Source organism: Rana temporaria, chromosome 8 (assembly GCF_905171775.1).
Source record: "Rana temporaria chromosome 8, aRanTem1.1, whole genome shotgun sequence".
Classification (NCBI taxonomy): domain Eukaryota; kingdom Metazoa; phylum Chordata; class Amphibia; order Anura; family Ranidae; genus Rana; species Rana temporaria.
The window spans coordinates 91,329,911-91,350,564 of record NC_053496.1 but is presented as its reverse complement, the minus strand read 5'-3'; the positions used below and the strand labels follow the sequence as shown (position 1 = coordinate 91,350,564).

At 41.2% G+C, this 20,654-nt stretch overlaps 1 protein-coding gene across 1 annotated transcript in view; it reads right to left on the bottom strand.

The window, feature by feature from the left end:
• Positions 1 to 20,654, bottom strand: part of TLL2 (tolloid like 2) — a 143,705-nt gene that overhangs the window by 73,083 nt on the left and 49,968 nt on the right. Inside the window, exon 2 of the mRNA XM_040362262.1 lies at positions 5,652 to 5,759. Coding sequence (XP_040218196.1) covers positions 5,652 to 5,759 — 108 coding nt within the window. The remainder of the gene's footprint in view (positions 1 to 5,651; positions 5,760 to 20,654) is intronic.

The window sequence follows — 20,654 nt, the reverse complement described above, 5'->3', positions numbered from 1 at the left end:
TCAGGAATAGCAATGTTTCTGTTGAAAATTACCAAGGAGAGACAGAAGTATGCAGTGGATATAGCTTTTGAATGTATGTATGTGCATGTACAGCTGTGGCCAAAGGTTTTGAGGACACAAATATTACATTTTCACACAGTCTGCTGCTCCAGTGGCATTTGCTCTTTCTCAGACATTACTATGGTATACTGAAGTATAATTACAAGCATTTCATAAGTGTCAAAGGCTTTCATTGGCAATTAAATGAAGTTTATCCAAAGAGTCAATATTTGCAGTGTTCACCCTTCTTTTTCAAGACCTCTGCAAGTCGCCCTGGCATGCCATCAACCAACTTCTGGGCCACACCAACTAATGGCAGCCTATTCTTGCATAATCAATTCTTGTAGTTTGTCAGAATTTGTGGGGTTGGTGGGGGTTATTCACCTGCCCTTTGAGGAATGTCTTATATAGGCAACAAGCTGAGATTAGCAGCACTCCCTTTAAGAGTGCTCCTAATCTCATCTCATCTCGTTACCTGTATAGAAGACACCTGGGAGCCAGAAATCTTGCTGATTAATAGGGGATCGAATACTTATTTTACTTATTAAAATGCAAATCAATTTAGAACTTTTGAAATGTGTTTTTTTTTCTGGATTTGTTATTCCGTTTCTCACTGTTAAAATAAACCTACCATCAAAAGTATAGGCTGATCATTTCTTTGACAGTGGGAAAACGTACAAAATCAGCAGGGGAGCAAATAATTTTCCCCTCACTGTATATTGCAGCTTACCAGTCCTTTGATGTGCTAGTTACATGTGTTTCATTTTTCAGGCTTTCGTTCAGCAAGTAATTTGCTAGTTTCCTGTATGGCTACACTCACTTCTACACTGCATCTTTGTTCATCTACATTACATGGTCGATGAGGAGATTAATTTACAGAAGGAAGATAAGTGTCTAATTGCAGTCCAGCTTACAAGGAGGCTGCATTTCTGATGCAACGTCACGTGTGCGCCCCACCCACTGCAGCAAGCTTCTCCGCCCAGCTCCTGCCCCCCGTCTGTACGACTCTAATGGACCCCTTAACTAATCTATAGCAAGACTCTGATGGTGACAACCTGATTGAGACAGCTGATGAAACGTGGATGCGATTTTTTTTTAAAAGAGAGTCAGACCTCGGTTGGAAGAAAATTTTAGCTACCGGACCTCCTTGAATTTAAAATTAATTTCCCCTGGCATCAAGGGTGTTAAAAAAAAAAAAAAAAAAAAAACAACAACAACAACAACACACACACACACCACTAAAAACAAAAAAAACAACGCACAGTTACTTGCAGTGCCTGGTGTGAATGGGTCCGAAGAGTTAACTAAAATGACAAGTTTTTACAGTTGCTAATTTGTTTCCCAGAGTCTTTGTCAGCTGCCTCTTGAGAATTTGGCAGGTTCATTAAATGGCCATAAAAACTCCCTTGAATCTGTCATTCACTGTATTATATTTCATAGGAATTTCTCCAGGTACAGGCAAATCTCCCCATAGAAAAATTAATGCATTTTCAAGAAAGGAACCACGGACATACAGGTTGAGAGAAGCCCTTAGTGTGCCGAAAGAGAATTTGTAAAAGTCTTTTAATGGGATACAGAGTGTCATGAACACATTAGGAAGGCACATACTATTTTACTTCCTAAAAATGTCTTTGTCTAGACAAAAGCAGGTTTCTGCATTCAGTTCTGAAAAATATGTTGATACATTTATATAAATAGCAGGCATATTGCAAAAAGGTATGCAAGAAGAAACATTTTTAAAATTATAGCCTGCTGCCCTGTAAACCAGTGGTCTCCAAACTGCAGCTCTTTGCCTGCCTTTTCCAGCACTCGGGGCACTATTCCTCCAACTGACACCAATTATTGGGCATGGCTCTTCCTACTAACACCATTGATGGGGCACTATTCCTCCTACTCAAAACAATGGGGCATTTTCTACACCCAATGCCCAGATTCTGCCCCCCCCCTAAATCCTAAAGGACCGTAAGCTTGGTTTAGAAAGTTGAGACCCCTGCTTTAATTTTGCAAACCTTTTTTTGTCATTTTGAATTTGTATTAAGGGGGAAGTCAATTTTTCACTTGTAATTACAGGTAAGCCTTCAATAAGGCTTACCTGAAGGTACCATGAATAGCTCCTAAACCAGCACGGTTTAGGAGATATTCACACAGCATGCAGCCGGTGAGGTCAGTGAGCAAGTTAACCGCTTCCCGACCGCCGCATGTAGATATACGTCGGCAGAATGGCACGTACAGGCACATTGGCGTACCTGTACGTCCCTGCCTTTCCGTGGGTCGGGGGCGCTACATGCGGCGGTCGGATTCCCGCGGGGAGCGATCCGGGACGACGGCGCGGCTATTCGTTTATAGCTGCTCCGTCGCGATCGCTCCCTGGAGCTGAAGAACGGGGAGAGCCGTATGTAAACACGGCTTCCCCGTGCTTCACTGTGGCGGCTGCATCGATCGAGTGATCCCTTTTATAGGGAGACTCGATCGATGTCAGTCCTACAGCCACACCCCCCCTACAGTTGTAAACACACACTCCTACACTCCTAACTCCTACAGCGCCCCCTTTGGTTAACTCCCAAACTGCAATGGTCATTTTCACAATAAACAATGCAATTTAAATGCATTTTTTGCTGTGAAAATGACAATTGTCCCAAAAATGTGTCAAAATTGTCCGAAGTGTCCGCCATAATGTCACAGTCATGAAAAAAAACGCTGATCGCCGCCATTAGTAGTAAAAAAAAAAAAAAAAAAAAAATAATAATAATAATAAAAATGCAATAAAACTATCCCCTATTTTTGTAAACGCTATAAATTTTGCGCAAACCAACCGATAAATTATTGCGATTTTTTTTTACCAAAAATAGGTAGAAGAATACGTATCGGCCTAAACTGAGGAAAACATTTTTTTTATATATGTTTTTGGGGGATATTTATTATAGCAAAAAGTAAAAAAAATTTGTCGCTCTATTTTTGTTTATAGCGCAAAAAATAAAAACCGCATAGGTGATCAAATACCACCAAAAGAAAGCTCTATTTGTGGGGAAAAAAGGACACCAATTTTGTTTGGGAGCCACGTCGCACGACCGCGCAATTGTCTGTTAAAGCGACGCAGTGCTAAATTGTAAAAACCCCTTGGGTCATTTAGCAGCATATTGGTCCAATCCTTAAGTGGTTAATACATGCCCTTTATGCCACAGGCTATTCGCACCATCCCACCTAGTAAAAAGTTTGTGGACATCTGATCACCACACATATGCAGACACCCCTCCAAAATTGAGTTCAGGGGTTTCCAGTGACAAGTACTGTAAATCCATTTTAGAAAACTGCCCTTCCAACTTTTAGGAAGGCCCTTTCTCCAGCAGGACTTCCCCATCGAACAAAGCTCCACAAACGTGTTAGTTTTGACGTCAAATCTCAATGTAGTTTTAGTCAGTTTGGTCGACTAAAATCTTCAGTACTGTACCAATCACCAACTCTGTTCATTCATAACTAAAGCATAGTAAACTGTTTCCTGTGCTTCAGTTTGCGAATTAATGGGCAGCTCTGTACAGAGCTATTCCTGTCTATTCATTCTTGGCAGCTGAGGCCGATTAGGATTGCAGGCTGTGTCCTCAAATCTCCTTTCTTTGACTCAAAAGCTGAATCAGAGGTCCGTTTAGATCCCCAATATGTCAGAGTCCCCTGACAAATTGAAGCATATGCACAATTACAGCCCTGGCCATTGGTAGAGGAAAATGCCTCAAGGCATGCTGGGTGACTGTATATATACACACACGGTGAGGAAAGATGTGCGCGGAGTCTTCAGCTGGAGAGTGGGGTCCTGGAGGGAGGAAGCAGCTGCCCTTCCTCTGTACAGGCAAGGCTAGTGTCGAGTAAAGCTGCAACCCAGATGTCCTGCAGAGCCGATTGGAAGGGAGACACCAGGAAGGATCCGTTTCTGGTCACGAGTTCAGATCAGTTTGAGGGGCCTGTCCTGTGAGAGTCAGTAGACGGGTGTCAGCCAAAGGGGATGCTAGTGAGTGTCCTGAAGATTTATATAGTTTCAAGTCTGCTGCCAGAACAAGCAAAGGACTTATTCTCCCATACAGGTGCAGTATAGTATAGCAGAGAGTCTGCTACCTAGTTAATGCTGAAGAGGCCAAGTGAGTTGTCCTCATCTGTACTGTATATAGTTCAAGTTGGAGTATTTTACTAATCCCTTCTCCTACCAATAAATACTAAAAACCAAATATACAGACCTAGACTGGATAACTAGTGGATAAGAGGGTGGGTGGTCAAGTGCAAAATATCCCAGTATCTGGCTGCAGGATAATCAGTGGGACGCTCAGAAGTTTATACATAGCAAACCCTACGGGGGCAGTGCTAAACTGACATTAATAAATTGCTAGGCACATTGGGGGGGGGTGCTAAAGTTGAACATGCGTACCAAATTTTTGATAGTTCTTAGTACCAATGCACTTTGATACTAGCCCTTCAAAAAAGGCAACTATGGTGAGATTACTTTCCCTACGGTATATATTAACACTGTACAAAAACAAACATGGTGTGGTAAAAAATAAAAAAAAAGGTACTGTAACATTTAAACAACTATTTCATGCTGCTATGAAATATGAGATAGTGGTTACATATTTTATATAATCTATACACAAAAACATCCACTATTAGATACGCACACCTGATAAATATACTGACAGCGGTCCTCATTCCCAAGAATGCCTACCATTTTGCTGGATTTGATCCATCAATGCACATTATTCAGACAACCACACAAAAACATTTAAATAGCATTTATATGTTTATGTAAAATAAGTCTCCTCTTTGGAACTACCCTAAAGCCATTATTATATGTAGTACTTTTGTGTTTGGAACTACAGCTGTATGATAATCTAATAAAGAAGAAGGATTTAGGTCTGGCATGTAAAATCTGGCATCCCCACCAAGTACATAGTTCAGAAATGCAGGATAACCAATGTGTGAGTTTTGTTATAGGATTTATACGGTTTTAACAGACAATTGACATTTAAAAACGAAAATTTTGTAGTAAGGTGTCAAACTGTGTGGCTGTACAGGAGTTCAAACAGGTTGCAGTGTGGGGTCCAGTGTAATCCAAATGGACAGCAGGCAGGTCAGGATAAAAGGAGGATCCCGTCACCAGTTATTTGGGCCCCGCTGCAGAATGTTCTATATGCCAAGTAACTATTCAAGAGTATCTACAGATCATAGATACGATCCATCATTAGGCTTATGATCTACCCAAGTTTAATAGCATGCAATGCCAAGCAGCGGTTTCCAAAGCAAGCAAATTCCTCTCTTCTATTGAGAGGTATGGACTCCATAGAGCAATATCATTTTGCCCCTGTACAAGAGGGCCATATTTGATGAAGTGAACATGCGTGAGGGCCGACTATTTTGCCTGACATTCTTTGAACCATTAAAATTCTGTCTAAGTGTGTTCGTCTGAGCACTAATACACGGCCCAACAAGAATTCTCTCCAGTGCAGCACTAGTGATGCATTTAAAGTTTTGGATGGATGTTTGAACCCCAATGATTTGTCATAAGACAACCTAATTGTAAGATTACATTACCTTCAAAGAGGGTACATTTAAAAACATTAAAATTCACTAACCTGCTGTAAATACAGTCTGGTTGTTGGTTTCTTCTTGGTCTAGTGATCTGTTAACTTGAAACCATTTCAGGTCCTCTTCATCCAAAGCAATATCACCCCAATAAGCAGCTGTGGAGAGAAAAAAATAAATAAAAAAATAAATAAACACATCACAAAATGTATTGGTTATACAGAAGAACTCTTCGCCAACGCAATGAAGCAATCTTGTTAAGTGGGAACATTGACACTTTAGGAGGGAATATGCCATTTAACAATTCTAGAATAAAAGCCACACACGATCCAATTTTACGACAATTATTGTCTGATGGACATGTTGTTGGATAATCCTACCATGTGTAAGCTCCATCAGACAATTGTTGGCTGAATTAACGACAACAAATGACAGTTGGTGAGCATGAACAGCCAACTGTCTGGCAATATTATCCGATTGTGTCTACACAAAGCCGTCCAAGTACAAACACGCATGCTCAGAACCAGAACCAATGTTAAAACATTAAGACATTAGCAAAAGTTGCCCAAAGGGTGGCGCTAAAGAGAAGAAAAAAAAAAAAAAAAACACCACATTTAGGTTTTGACTGAAAATTTGCCTTCTGTATGCATTTCGAGTTCATGGCCAACGCCCTTGGGAACAAAATCCACGGAAAAGTCTGATGTAACTCTGATTATGTGTACGAGGTTTAAGGATTTCACCAAATATCTTATTTATAAACTACAGACCAGCTGCTAAATATACAACTAAAAAAAAAAAACCATCAGCTAAAGGATTTGTAATTTTGCACAGCCATTTTTTGTACCCAAAGCACCCCAATAGGCAATACAGTCTGAACCTCTACAGTAATAGTAAATTTGGGTGAAAAAATAAATAAATGATTGAAACATACTCCCAACCTGTTTGACAATGAAGAAGCAAAACAGAACGTTTACCAGGTAATTTGCTTGCTTTGTGCTCTTCCTGGCAGCATGTTTACAGTCACAGCACTAATACACTAATCAGGCACTTTGATTATATCCAGTGATATAACAAATCATTGAAGTGAAGCGGAACAGTTAGCTTAGGGTCCGAAAAAGATGCAAGAACATGGATAACCATTTAAATGGTAATTAGACAAAGTCAAATAAAGTCGTATTAGACATTTAGGGCCGGATTCAGGTAGATCGGCGCATTTTTAGGCGGGCGTAGCGCATCTCATATGCCGACGTAAATCAGAGAGGCAAGCACCCAATTCACAATGAAAACGCTCCCAACGTTGCGCCGGCGCAACGTAAAATCATTGGCGTAAGCCCGCCTAGTTTAAAGTAGGTGGAAGGTGAGCGTGATCCATTTAAATGAACCGTGACCCAATGCAAATGATGGGCCGAACGAACGGCACATGCGCTGTCCCGTGAACGCATCCCAGTGCGCATGATCAGGATCACGTCGGAACGAACGCCTAAGATACGTTGAATCACTGAACGTAACCTACGCCCAGCCCGATTCATGTAGTACGACGTAAAATACGACGGCTGTTCCGTGGTCCATACCTTTGCATGGGATGCGCCTCCTATAAATTTGGAATAACTATACGCCGGACGTAAGGCTTACGCAAACCACGTATATTATGCGCTGGGCGCAACTACGTTCGTGAATCGCCGTATTTCCCTCATTTGCATATTTGCAATTAGGCGGCCAGCGTAAATATGCTTAGGAAAGTTACGTCGTTCGAAGGAAGCCTATTTTCAGGCGTATCTAGTTCTATGGGCACGGCGCATAGATTCGACGGCGCACATTTACACTTACGCGGCGTATCTGTAGATACGTCGGCGTAAGTGCTACGTGAATCCGGGCCTTAATATTTTCGCCTGTTTTAAGTGCACAAAGATGTCTACAAGAAAAATAAAATTAAAAAACACACACGACATAATTCGATTAGTTTCAGTTTGGATTACAAATTGAAGATGCTACCTACAACCACCATATTGGCAAATAAAAAATAAATAAAAAAAAAACACTTCCCGCCGTTGAGCATAAGGCTGGGTTCACACTGATACGACACAACAGTCATACAACTTTCATCCTACTTTGCTCTGCGACATCATTCCTAAATTGGTCAGACATCCATCCGACTTTCATGAACACGATACTACTTTGATCCGACTTTGTGACAGTCTGACTTGTCCTTTGACCAATCAAAACAATCCCAGTGCGAGATAAATTCCTTTTACTGCTGTTGTAATCACATGTCGGATGTCAAAAGTCGGATGGCAAGGACAAGGCTCCTACTTTGGTCCGACTTCAAATGATATTCAATGGGCTGAAGTAGGATCAAAGTCGGACCAAAGTAGTACAGGGAGCATTTTCAAAGTCAGACCGACTTGTGTCGGACTAGTTAAGACGACTCTCATAGGGAAACATTGATTTTCACACGTCATGAGTGCCCAATGTCGGAGCGTTTGTCGGACCAGTGTGAACCCAGCCTCAGCTGCAATGCCAAAACTAAATACATATGTGGAACAATCTGCATGATGTTCATAGACCATAAGGAAAGTGATTGTTAAACCCAAGCTGCTCAGATGCAGCTTAAGCATCTGCAAGTCTTTTTTGTTGCAAGAAACAAACACATACATAGTATTTGAATACTGCAGTTAATGAGCAACTATGCACAAAGCCATGATTAGTCTTAAAACTATCCACATCATAAAAAAAAAAAATTCTTGCCAATATTCTCTTGCCGAGTGTACACACACTCCATTCAAAAAGAACTACCGTTCTTTTGAATGGCACGAACGTGGCGACATCGACTATGACGAGCATGCGCTCGTTACATTCAATCCCTTCGCCGCCATCTAGCTACACCCTACCCATGCCTTGGAAGCTACCGCGCATGCGTCAAAGTAATTTTGGGCATGCGCGGGTTTCACGGCGACAGGCAAGTATACAGACGCTTGGATTTCTCGGCAGGAAAACACTGCCGAGAATCATCCTGACGAGAAAATAGAGAACAGGTTCTCCATTTTTTTCGTCTAGATTCTGGGCAGTTTTCTTGACGAGAAACCTCAAAGCCTCGTACACACGCCCGGTTTACTCTGCAAGAAAGCTTTGCCAGCAGTTTTCTTGCCGAGAAAATCGTGCGTGTGTACGAGGCTTCAGAAATGAAGAATCTAGAATGTCTATGATGGGTGTATTTTAAAATGCAAAATGCAAATGCAAAAGTAGTCCATTTAGCCTAGGTTCACACTGCTGCGAATTCAAAATCGCAGTAAAATGCGCGATTTTACCGCGATTTTGGCTGCAATTTAATTGACATGTCAAATCGCATCTCAAATCGTTCCAAATCGTACCCAGTGTGAACCAGGGCAGAGAGTGGGAAAAAATGCGATTAGAGTATGGAGTCCTACCGGAGAGGCCCATCTGAGGAGCCAGAGTGCGTTTGTCAACCGTTCCTGAGAAAATGGTGACAAAATAAAAAATAAAAAAACAAAAAAGTGTTGACCGCCCTTCATGATGATCATGGTCACTTAGGCCCGGACAGAACCTTCAAGTTAGTCAGAGATCAATTTTACTGGCTATCCATGAGAGCCAAGGTGGAAATCTACTGTTGCTCTTGCATCAGGTGCACTCAGAGAAACACTTTACCTGGCAGGGCAGCCCCAATGGGCCATCTCCAGAGTTGGGGCCAATGGAGTTGGTGTGCATTGATTTGGTGTTTGGAGCCTGACTTGAGTGGGCAGAGTAATGTCCTGGTTGTGACAGATCATGTCATCCGCTATGCCCAATCTTTCTCCAACTAGGGTTAAGCAGGCCAGTACTGTAGCAAAAAAAACCCTAGCGGAGAAGTTATTCATTATGGGCTGCCTCAACGCCTACACTCAGACAAAGGTCAAGACTTCGAGAGCAAGTCAATCAGAAGTATTAGGAAATCCAGGACCACTCCTTACCACCCTCAACCCGAGCGTTTCAACGGTACCCTGCTGAATATGTTGGGGACCCTTCCCTCAGAAGAAACAGCATTGGGGAGACCATATAGCTGCATGCAGTAGTTCATGCTTTTAATAGCACCTAACAACGATTGTACTGGGTACTCCCCCCTACAGACTAATGTTTGGAAGATGAGCTCATACCAGTGGACCTGGATTTGGAACATCGTTTGATCGTACCCCTCGGTCCTCCTACCGGGGTTATGTTGACAGGCTTCAGAAGAATATGAAGATGGCCTATGAGAAAGCCAAGAAACCTCCACCAACAGAACAGAGGAACAAGAAAAACTTTTATCTCAAAGTTAGGGTTCAGAACCTACAACTCAGAGATTGAATAATCCTTTACAGACAATGTAAGGTTAAACGCTCAGACTTCCTGTATACCAGATTTGGCCAGAGGGCAGGAATGGGCCTCTGAAGACCCAACACCGAAACCATCTGCTGCTTATATCCGAGACTGTCCGAGTACCTCCATCTTCCTGTCCGGAGGCCTACGCTGAGGAATGGGGCCGAGAAAGCTTGCCGATCCATGCCACCCGAAGAGGGGAGTGTATTCCCCCCTAGCCTAATTAACCATTTTCTTAGAATACAGTGAGGCGATTCTATAGGTTGTGCTCTGTGTCTTCGGGGACAAAAGACTTAAGTGGGGGAGGATGTAGCAATTTGGACTACATTTGCAATGAACAGCTATTCCCTGCTCTGTCATATTGTCCCTCTAGTGCCCAGCGTTACTGGACTGACATATTCGGGAGCCAAACCAAAAAGGGGTTGGGAGACTAGTAGTACCATCACATTGCTGTTCGCCTGACTGTACACCCGGGCTATATATCCCAGGGATCCTTGCAATCACCAGAGAGATTGCGGGGAAGAGCTATAAAAGAGACCAGAGATCCACCCCACACTCTTCTTCCTCCTGGGCCTCATGTGAGAGGGATGTCTGTGTGGAGAGAGTGAGGACGCGGCCACATGGTCTGCAGTCATCTGACCTGGCTGAGAGGGGGGTCCAGCATTGCCTGTCGTTCAGCAAACATCTGACCAGCACCACCTCTACAGTGCAGCAATCCACGTTTCGTGCACCACAATGGATGATCGGCAAAAGCAGCTCCGCAGCCAGGACATCCATCTGCGATTTGCTAGCTGGAAATCATTGAATCGGTCTGGTCATTGATGAGAGGGCCATTGCCCATCTTTGCACGCCTTTCCTTTGTTGTTTCACTGGGACACTACAGACAGCTTTACTTTGGTAACACTTCACCTTTACTTGAACACCCTACATAAGCATCTTTAGCTACAGTCAGATATACTACCACTCTTACTACACCTTATTGGATACAATTAAATGAGCTCCGACTGTCGGTGAAGACCATCAAATCTGCAAACAGTGATATTCTGCCATTGCTACTTAAAGGGCCCTCACACCATCTACGTTTAACCTTTAATCCCAATGAGCGATGAAGCTAAACAGGTCGGCCTGAGTTCCTCTTTCTAGAAGTATTGTCACGCAATCTCTGCTTATCCTTTCAGGTTATGTTCAAGTGGTACTATACTGTACATATTTGTATATAATCTGTTGCCAATTGCCTTAGCTGGCATTCCCCCCCCCCCCCCCCCGAGGTGTCACTCAACTGAGTTTGTGCTGTTTTTCCAAGCTCAGATGAACCATTACCGCCTTTGTACAAACATAACATTTACTGGAATACTTCAGTGAAGATAACAGAATATAAACATAAAGTAAAGAAAGGGGGGAACTGAAGCGCTGGTCAATACTAACAAAGTGGGGGTGAAAAAATATGCAAACAAACTAAATATAAATTAATGCGGCTCAAATCTGAATTGTGCTAACAACAAATAAAGGAAATGAATAAAGAAAGTGATGAGCGCAAAAATATGAATAAATGGTGCAAAAACCACATCAACAATGTGAATAATGAGTGACAATATTAAACAGTGAAAGAGATCCTCCAATATGGAGGGCCTGACATGAACACACAAAAAACCACTAAATGGGTGGGGTGTGCAATCAATAATCAGAGTGAACGGTGTCCAATAAACGCTAATAAACGTTGGTAAATAAAATGTCCCAAAATAGCAAAACAATTATGGTGATTCCTGAGTGAAAATAAGGAAGCAATATGCTGTGACTCTTGTGCAATGATGGAAACATCCACACGACAGGTGGGCTCACAATGCGCTTACCTCCCCCATACAGGGTAATCAGCCTTGGAAATCCTCAAATGGAAAGCCTGCAATTCGATCTCCTCTCCCAATGGATGGTCTGCGGTGTCTAGGCACTCTCTCCAGAGATGTGTCCTTCCCACTGAGTACAAGTTCCTGGGCTTCACAAAGATGGCCGCGCCGTATCCATATAATAGCCAGGGATGTCAACAGAAAAAAACTCCCATAGTGAAGTAATTCCCAACAGGGATATGTTTATTCAAACAATAGATTTAAAATTGTAGTCCAAACATGGAAAATTCAAAATAAAAATAAAATTCAGCAACATGTGGTGACGAGCAGCGATGTTTACAAACGGGATGCCGCGTCACTTCCGGTTACGTCCAAAATGCCTTAGGCGTTGCGTCACGGCACGTGACTTCATCAGAGGCTGGGGATTGGTTAGACTGGCTCCCATTAAATAGAGCCAAAAGCGGAAATTGAATTCGGCCATTTTGAGTACTGGATGCCCTTAGAGCGCACCGCGGCCATTTTAAGTGTGGGAAACACTACAGTGACCTGACCGATTCGTTTGGGCAAGCATGTCCAGTGGGATACTGGACAGTAGTGGACAGAAAAACGAACTATGCTGGATCGCCTGATACAAGGACTGGACCACCACTGTGTATATTAACAATGATAATTGCCAGTGAAATTTGACAAAACATTGTATTACAGAGCGTGTATGAACGCAGCTGTATATGGATATTATGTGGATGATTAAGCCAGGGAGGATTTTTTACCATCGAATATAAAAAATATATATATATAAAATTCATATGAATATTAAAAAAATATAATAATATAAAATATAGATGGGATGTATATAAATAGATAAAATATATATTACTACGTGGTATAAAATATATGTTACTACGTGGTATAGAGTATATACACATAAAATTATATGTACCATCCGTAGAATAGCGAACACTAAATTATGCTGGGTATAAAAAGTGTTGGCATAATTTAAAATATTAAAACTAATCCACCCTCGCCCCAAAGTGGCTTGATCAGGCATAAGACACGGGCTGGGTGGAAAAAGATTAAAAAACAAGACTAAACCGAAGTGCAGCTTCATCTCATCAGTTAACATCTTATCAGTTAACAATAAATGAAACTTCAATGACAAAGTTAAAAATTACTAATGAAGCAGTTGACATCAAAGTCCACATTTAACCCGTCGGGCACCAGTGTATGTAGCGTGTGTATCCATAAAGATTCCTTTTGACTAATGGTTCTCACTAGATGTGCCCCTCTCCATGGTTTGTTGAACTTATCAATGGCCCAAAATGACAAGTGACGTGGGTTTCTATTGTGGACCTGATCAAAATGTCTGCTAACATTATGTTTGTCATGACCTTTTAATATGTTCTTAATATGTTCTTTAATTCGAACCATCAATGGTCTTTTGGTTCTCCCTACATATTGTAGATTACATGTGCACTGTAATACGTATACCACACCTTCCAATTATCCACATCCTTAGATGTTGATACTATACAACACAGCACGCTTCGAAACAATTCTGTGTTCAACCCTCAGGTTGGTAATGGACAACATATAGATGTTTTTAAAAAATTAGTGCTCCAAGATTTGGATGATCTGAAACTAAAGAAAGTTTCTGATCCCCCTCATATCAAAAGAGGGATACAAAGCCTAAAAAAACGTAAGGACATAGTGATTCGCCCGGCGGACAAAGGGGGAGGTGTTGTGGTCCAATCCAAGGAGCAATACCATCAAGAACTCCTTGGACAACTTCAAGATGAGGACACATACATAAAATTACCATCTAACCCCATCGCCAACTATAAATCGCAATTAAAACAACTGATCCATTTAGGCAAGAAAAAAGACATCTTAAATAAAAAAGAGGCGATGTTTCTGCTTCCAGAAACGTGCAGAATCCCTGTCATCTATACCATCCCGAAATTACACAAGGATAAAATCAACCCTCCGGGCAGGCCAATCGTTAATGGGATTGATTCCCTGACTGCAAGGATGGGCCAATATTTGGACCATTTCTTGCAGTCGGCGGTTCAGCAGACCAAGTCCTATTTGAGAGACACAAAACATGTCCTGCAAATATTGGAAGAAATACCAGTTTCAGAAGGGAATACAATACTTGCCACTGCTGACGTGTCTTCTTTATACACTATTGTGAAACATCACTAAGCTTGCAGCGCAACTAAATGGCTTTTAAGAAATTATACCACCTTAATCTGCAAGCAACGCAAGTTCCTTATTAAATGCCTGGAGTTCTGCCTGAAATCCAACTATTTTTGGTATAACCAAACTTATTACAACCAAAAGACGGGCATTGCCATGGGGGCTAAATTTGCCCCTTCGGTGGCTAATGCGTTTATGGCACAGTGGGAAGAAGAAGCAGTATATTTGAATACCCCACCTGAATTGTCTCTGTACAAAAGGTACATTGATGATGTGCTGATTGTTTGGAATGGATCCAGGAATACTCTGGAAGAATTCTTTACAGGCTTGAACGAAAATGATCAAAATATCAAATTGGTGGTGAACATTAGTGATAAAACAGTGAATTTCTTAGATTTAGACATCACAATAATGAAGAAACAGCTGATCACTAAAACCCACTTCAAAAGTGTAGACACGAACAGTTATTTATCACTGAAAAGTTGTCATTACAAATCGTGGCTATTGAATATTCCAAAAGGACAACTTGTCCGTATTAGACAAAATTGCACTAGGGACACTGATTTCTTGTCTCAAGCTCGGTTCATTGGGGAAAGTTTTCAAAAGAAAGGATATTCGGAACACTTTATTCAGCAACAAATTGAAACAGTTGCTGGGTTAGACAGGAAGATTATGCTACAAGGCAGTATGAGACCTCAACATAATTTGGAAGCACCAGTTATTGTTTTAGACTACAGTATTCAACATAAGGATGTGGAAAAACTTTTTAGGAAACATTGGCATATACTAACTGCAGACAAACATTTAAAGAAGATTCTGCCTGCCAAACCTAAAATTGTCTATAAAAGAGCTCCTACAGTTCGGGACATGTTGGTCAAAAACGTAGTTGACCCGCCTCCTAGGAGTGGTTTTACTTTTTTTAATAAAAAAGGTTTTTTTCCTTGCAAGTATTGCTTTGCGTGCTTACACACAAAAGGTCCTCAACTCAAGAGGACTGAATTTTTGGGTACCCATACTAATACAAGTTATCCGATTAAAGACTTTATTAGTTGCCATACGGAAGGTGTGGTATACGTATTACAGTGCACATGTAATCTACAATATGTAGGGAGAACCAAAAGACCATTGATGGTTCGAATTAAAGAACATATTAAGAACATATTAAAAGGTCATGACAAACATAATGTTAGCAGACATTTTGATCAGGTCCACAATAGAAACCCACGTCACTTGTCATTTTGGGCCATTGATAAGTTCAACAAACCATGGAGAGGGGCACATCTAGTGAGAACCATTAGTCAAAAGGAATCTTTATGGATACACACGCTACATACACTGGTGCCCGACGGGTTAAATGTGGACTTTGATGTCAACTGCTTCATTAGTAATTTTTAACTTTGTCATTGAAGTTTCATTTATTGTTAACTGATAAGATGTTAACTGATGAGATGAAGCTGCACTTCGGTTTAGTCTTGTTTTTTAATCTTTTTCCACCCAGCCCGTGTCTTATGCCTGATCAAGCCACTTTGGGGCGAGGGTGGATTAGTTTTAATATTTTAAATTATGCCAACACTTTTTATACCCAGCATAATTTAGTGTTCGCTATTCTACGGATGGTACATATAATTTTATGTGTATATACTCTATACCACGTAGTAACATATATTTTATACCACGTAGTAATATATATTTTATCTATTTATATACATCCCATCTATATTTTATATTATTATATTTTTTTAATATTCATATGAATTTTATATATATATATATATATATATATATATATATATATATATATATATATATATATATATATATATATATATATATATATATTTTTTTTTTATATTCGATGGTAAAAAATCCTCCCTGGCTTAATCATCCACATAATATCCATATACAGCTGCGTTCATACACGCTCTGTAATACAATGTTTTGTCAAATTTCACTGGCAATTATCATTGTTAATATACACAGTGGTGGTCCAGTCCTTGTATCAGGCGATCCAGCATAGTTCGTTTTTCTGTCCACTACTGTCCAGTATCCCACTGGACATGCTTGCCCAAACTAATCGGTCAGGTCACTGTAGTGTTTCCCACACTTAAAATGGCCGCGGTGCGCTCTAAGGGCATCCAGTACTCAAAATGGCCGAATTCAATTTCCGCTTTTGGCTCTATTTAATGGGAGCCAGTCTAACCAATCCCCAGCCTCTGATGAAGTCACGTGCCGTGACGCAACGCCTAAGGCATTTTGGACGTAACCGGAAGTGACGCGGCATCCCGTTTGTAAACATCGCTGCTCGTCACCACATGTTGCTGAATTTTATTTTTATTTTGAATTTTCCATGTTTGGACTACAATTTTAAATCTATTGTTTGAATAAACATATCCCTGTTGGGAATTACTTCACTATGGGAGTTTTTTTCTGTTGACATCCCTGGCTATTATATGGATACGGCGCGGCCATCTTTGTGAAGCCCAGGAACTTGTACTCAGTGGGAAGGACACGTCTCTGGAGAGAGTGCCTAGACACCGCAGACCATCCATTGGGAGAGGAGATCAAATTGCAGGCTTTCCATTTGAGGATTTCCAAGGCTGATTACCCTGTATGGGGGAGGTAAGCGCATTGTGAGCCCACCTGTCGTGTGGATGTTTCCATCATTGCACAAGAGTCACAGCATATTGCTTTCTTATTTTCACTCAGGAATCACCATAATTGTTTTGCTATTTTGGGACATTTTATTTACCAACGTTTATTAGCGTTTATTGGACACTGTTCACTCTGATTATTGATTGCACACCCCACCCATTTAGTGTTTTTTTGTGTGTTCATGTCAGGCCCTCCATATTGGAGGATCTCTTTCACTGTTTAATATTGTCACTCATTATTCACATTGTTGATGTGGTTTTTGCACCATTTATTCATATTTTTGCGCTCATCACTTTCTTTATTCATAAACATATTGAGTGTTGTCTTATTTAAAGGTGCAATGATGTCTGAACCCAAAGTGTCAGGTGAGTTGGAATGTTCACATGGTCATGGCGATGCAGATGAGCAGTAAATCCAAGCAGTCCAAGGGGGCCGTGCTACATACATGTTGATCATATCCCCAATTAAAGAGGAAGTAAACCAATGGGTTTTATTTTCCTGCAAAGGTAAAGCATAATGGGCTACTATGCATCGCCTAGTAGCCCATTATGGGTCACTTACCCAAAACCAAAGCCTGCAATGTCACCGCTATCCCCACTAGCAGTGAGCGTCTATCTTCACCCCCCTTCTGGGGCCGACCTCCAGCTCTGTGACTGGCGGGATTCGCGGGAGCCGCCAGTCACAGCATGACCTCTTTAGAAACTGCAGGATCTGCCCTTTCTAAATTGTGCATGCGTGGTGGACATCGGCGCATGGCTTTCTTGCAAATATCTCCTAAACCCGGAGGCTTACCTGTAGGTAAAAGTGGTTGTACAGGGTGTACAACGACTTGAATCTCCTCTTCTCAAGAGAATTCAATTACTCTAATCTTTCCTCATAGCCGAGTTCCTCCATGCCTCTCATCAGTTTGGTTGCCCTTTGCTTCTGCACTTCCAGTTTCAATATCCTTTTTTGTGAATTGGTGCCCAAAACGGAACTGCATATCCCAGATGAGGCATTACTAATGATTTGTATGAATGAATTAACAGACTTACTGGCTCAACAGGTTGAAGAAAAAAAAAAAAAATTGCCTGACCACTCGGAGCGCAGCGCCGCTCCCGCATGAGCAGTGAGTGCCCGGCCATGAAGCCGAAAAGCTGTCACGGCCGGGTGCCCACACTAGGAATGAAGGCGCCGGCCGGAGAGGGGGTGCTCCGGACGACCGCATTGCTGGAACGTGGAGCAGGTGAGTGTTTATTAAAAGCCAGCCGCTACACTTTTGGTAGCGGCTGACTTTCAACAAACCTAAAAAAGCCTGGAACGCCCCTTTAACTTCCTTTCACCCTTTGCTGCTCAATTCTGCCAGGCATTAGCAAAAAGGAAATTCACATGTAAAATCATAAGCTGGAGTGTAGTTGGGCCATGAACCACCCACATGTCGGGAAGCTGAATTGGTAAATTCCATCACAGTATACAAAATTGCATAATCAGAATAGGCAAGTCACTGGCCTTTCTGATTCCAATACCATGCCGAGGATGAGCAGGGGCCACACACAGGCATACCAGTTGAAACTTCCAAAAAAATTCCTGATGATCATTTGAAAAACCATAATATATTTTATTTTTGTAGAAATATAAAAACACAAGTTGGGTTTACTTGGATTTTTGGATCAATATTCCAGTGGATATTTTTCAGATTTATCTTGATCCCCTAACGACCAAAATTACCTTGTTCTGAATAAAAAAAAAAAAAAATTATACACACACACACACACACACACACACACACACACACACACACGATCTTGTCAGCTGAAATGGGGCATTTCTCCCATTGAACACCATGCAAAAGTAGCAAGAGCGGATGATCGCATTATTAGAAAGAGTTCTTTGACACCCAAAGTTTATTTTAAAAAAGGTTTTGTTAAAAAAATGTTTTATAAAAAATAAACCCATGTTGTGCAGCACTGAAAAAAGGAAGCAGAGCCCGACAAGAAAGCCGAATATTTGTTCCATGTTGATCTGTTTTTCTTCCACAGACGTCAAGTGGTTTACTGTGAAATGCCATTTTACAAACTTAGAACAAGAGAAGGAAATACATTTGTTACATTAGTTCTTCATAGATATTATTAGCCATGAACAATTTGTTCAACATGGTTAAGCTTCAATTCTGTATTTACGTTGGTTCAGATACAAATTGCTGGAAGTCTTCCATTTCAAAAATTTTACTTGGAATGGAAAGTGTTTGGGCAGCCAGCAGGTTTGTTTTTTTCAGCTGAAACATTCTGACATAACTCCAGCTGTAGTATCTGGGGAAATCTTTAGACTCAATTCAACTTGCTCATTCATAACCCTACTAGTAAATGGAACAACCCAACTACAGCCACATCAAAACAACTGTGTTTCAAGGCCCTTCTGCCAAAACCAACTATTCATTGGACTTCAATGATCTATCTGAATGTAGTGAAAAATTGAAATGCCACATTGCATATTTTGAATTTTTACACGGTTATAAATATATAAAATGGATTAAAGTGGAACTTGCATTAAAAATATTGTGCAACCCTACAGCTGCGCAACAGTACAAACAAACAAAAAAAAGTTTAACGTTATCCAGCATTGTCTACTTGCTTTTCCTGAAAAACAAGCTCTAAAAATGACAGCTGGCAGATAGATTCAGCCTGGTAAGGTCAAAGAAAAGAAAAACCGCTGGGGTCCCCAAGTATTTACAGGCTGGTGTGAGGAGCCACCAATGTGTGGGTCTACCAATATAGTGTACAATAGTTACAAATAGTTTTCTCCAACATGAAAGTAAAAAAGCTGCGCCAATATGATATGAGTGATAATAATGCCAGGTCTCCTAGGCTCCGTTGTAAATAAACACACACAAAAGTCCCGGTAGCCACTTGGCATATAAGAACACAAACGATCCTGAAGACAACACCTCTGTGATCAGCTTTTTTTTCCATGCCGAAAAATGATCGTGTGTACACGGCATGAGAGTCCACTAAAGTAAGGGCCGTGGCTGGGCTATAGCCCAAGCTTGTCCTCTGGTAAGCGGCTTTATATCTTGTGGTGGGTCCTCACTTCAGTGTGCAACAGTTTCGATTTCACGGAGGTATTGTCTTCAGGATCGTTTGTGTTCTTATATGCCAAGTGGCTCCTGGGACTTGTGTGTTTATTTATCTATTTATTTATTTATATACAACGGAGCCTAGGAGACCTGGCATTATTATCACTCATATCGTATTGGCGCAGCTTTTTTTCCTTTTATAGCTTTGTCTGTGTATCGCACGCTAGTTGCTGCCTTTTATTTTTAATTTTATGTTATCTGATCTTTGCAATTAGCGCAGTTTTTTTGCCAGTTTTCTCTAACATGGCACCAAAAAACACAAGTTTCCAATGGGCTTGGCAAAATCTTTGTAAGTAATGGTAGCCGCTAGCGTGCGTCATATGCCAAGGACTCTTCATTTTCTACATAGCCGCCAAGTTTACCAGAAAACCAAAAACAAACACACAGATTATATTGGGCATCCACAACCTACTATAAAAAAGGTTTTATAAAAAAAAAAAAAAATCTGAGGAATGCTGCCATCATCTTGCTGAATCTATGGCACAAAGAATTAAGGTGGTTCTAAAGGCAAAAAGGGGTCCAACCCGGTACTAGCAAGGTGTACCTAACAAAGTAGCCAGCGAGTATATACAAAGGGTCTTCATCTGAATGGCAAAAGGCCAACACAGCAGCTAGTCAGCCGGGACAGGGCTCACGTAAAGGTTTCCTTCTGTCATGACATTGTTTTTCCAATAGCAAAATTAATGACCATGGAAAAGATGGAAGTAAAACCGCCATGCCACTTTTGGCCAATAGCCAAGCCACTACCTAAAAAGGAGTCATATACTATTGTACTTGACCATTGTTAATATTCACAAAATTTCAACATCCACAGTTAAACGATTGCCGACCGCCCGCCGTTTGACGGTAGTTGAATGGCTCCCCTGCGAGAAGTGCTTGTAGCTGTGCGGCAGCCACTTTCG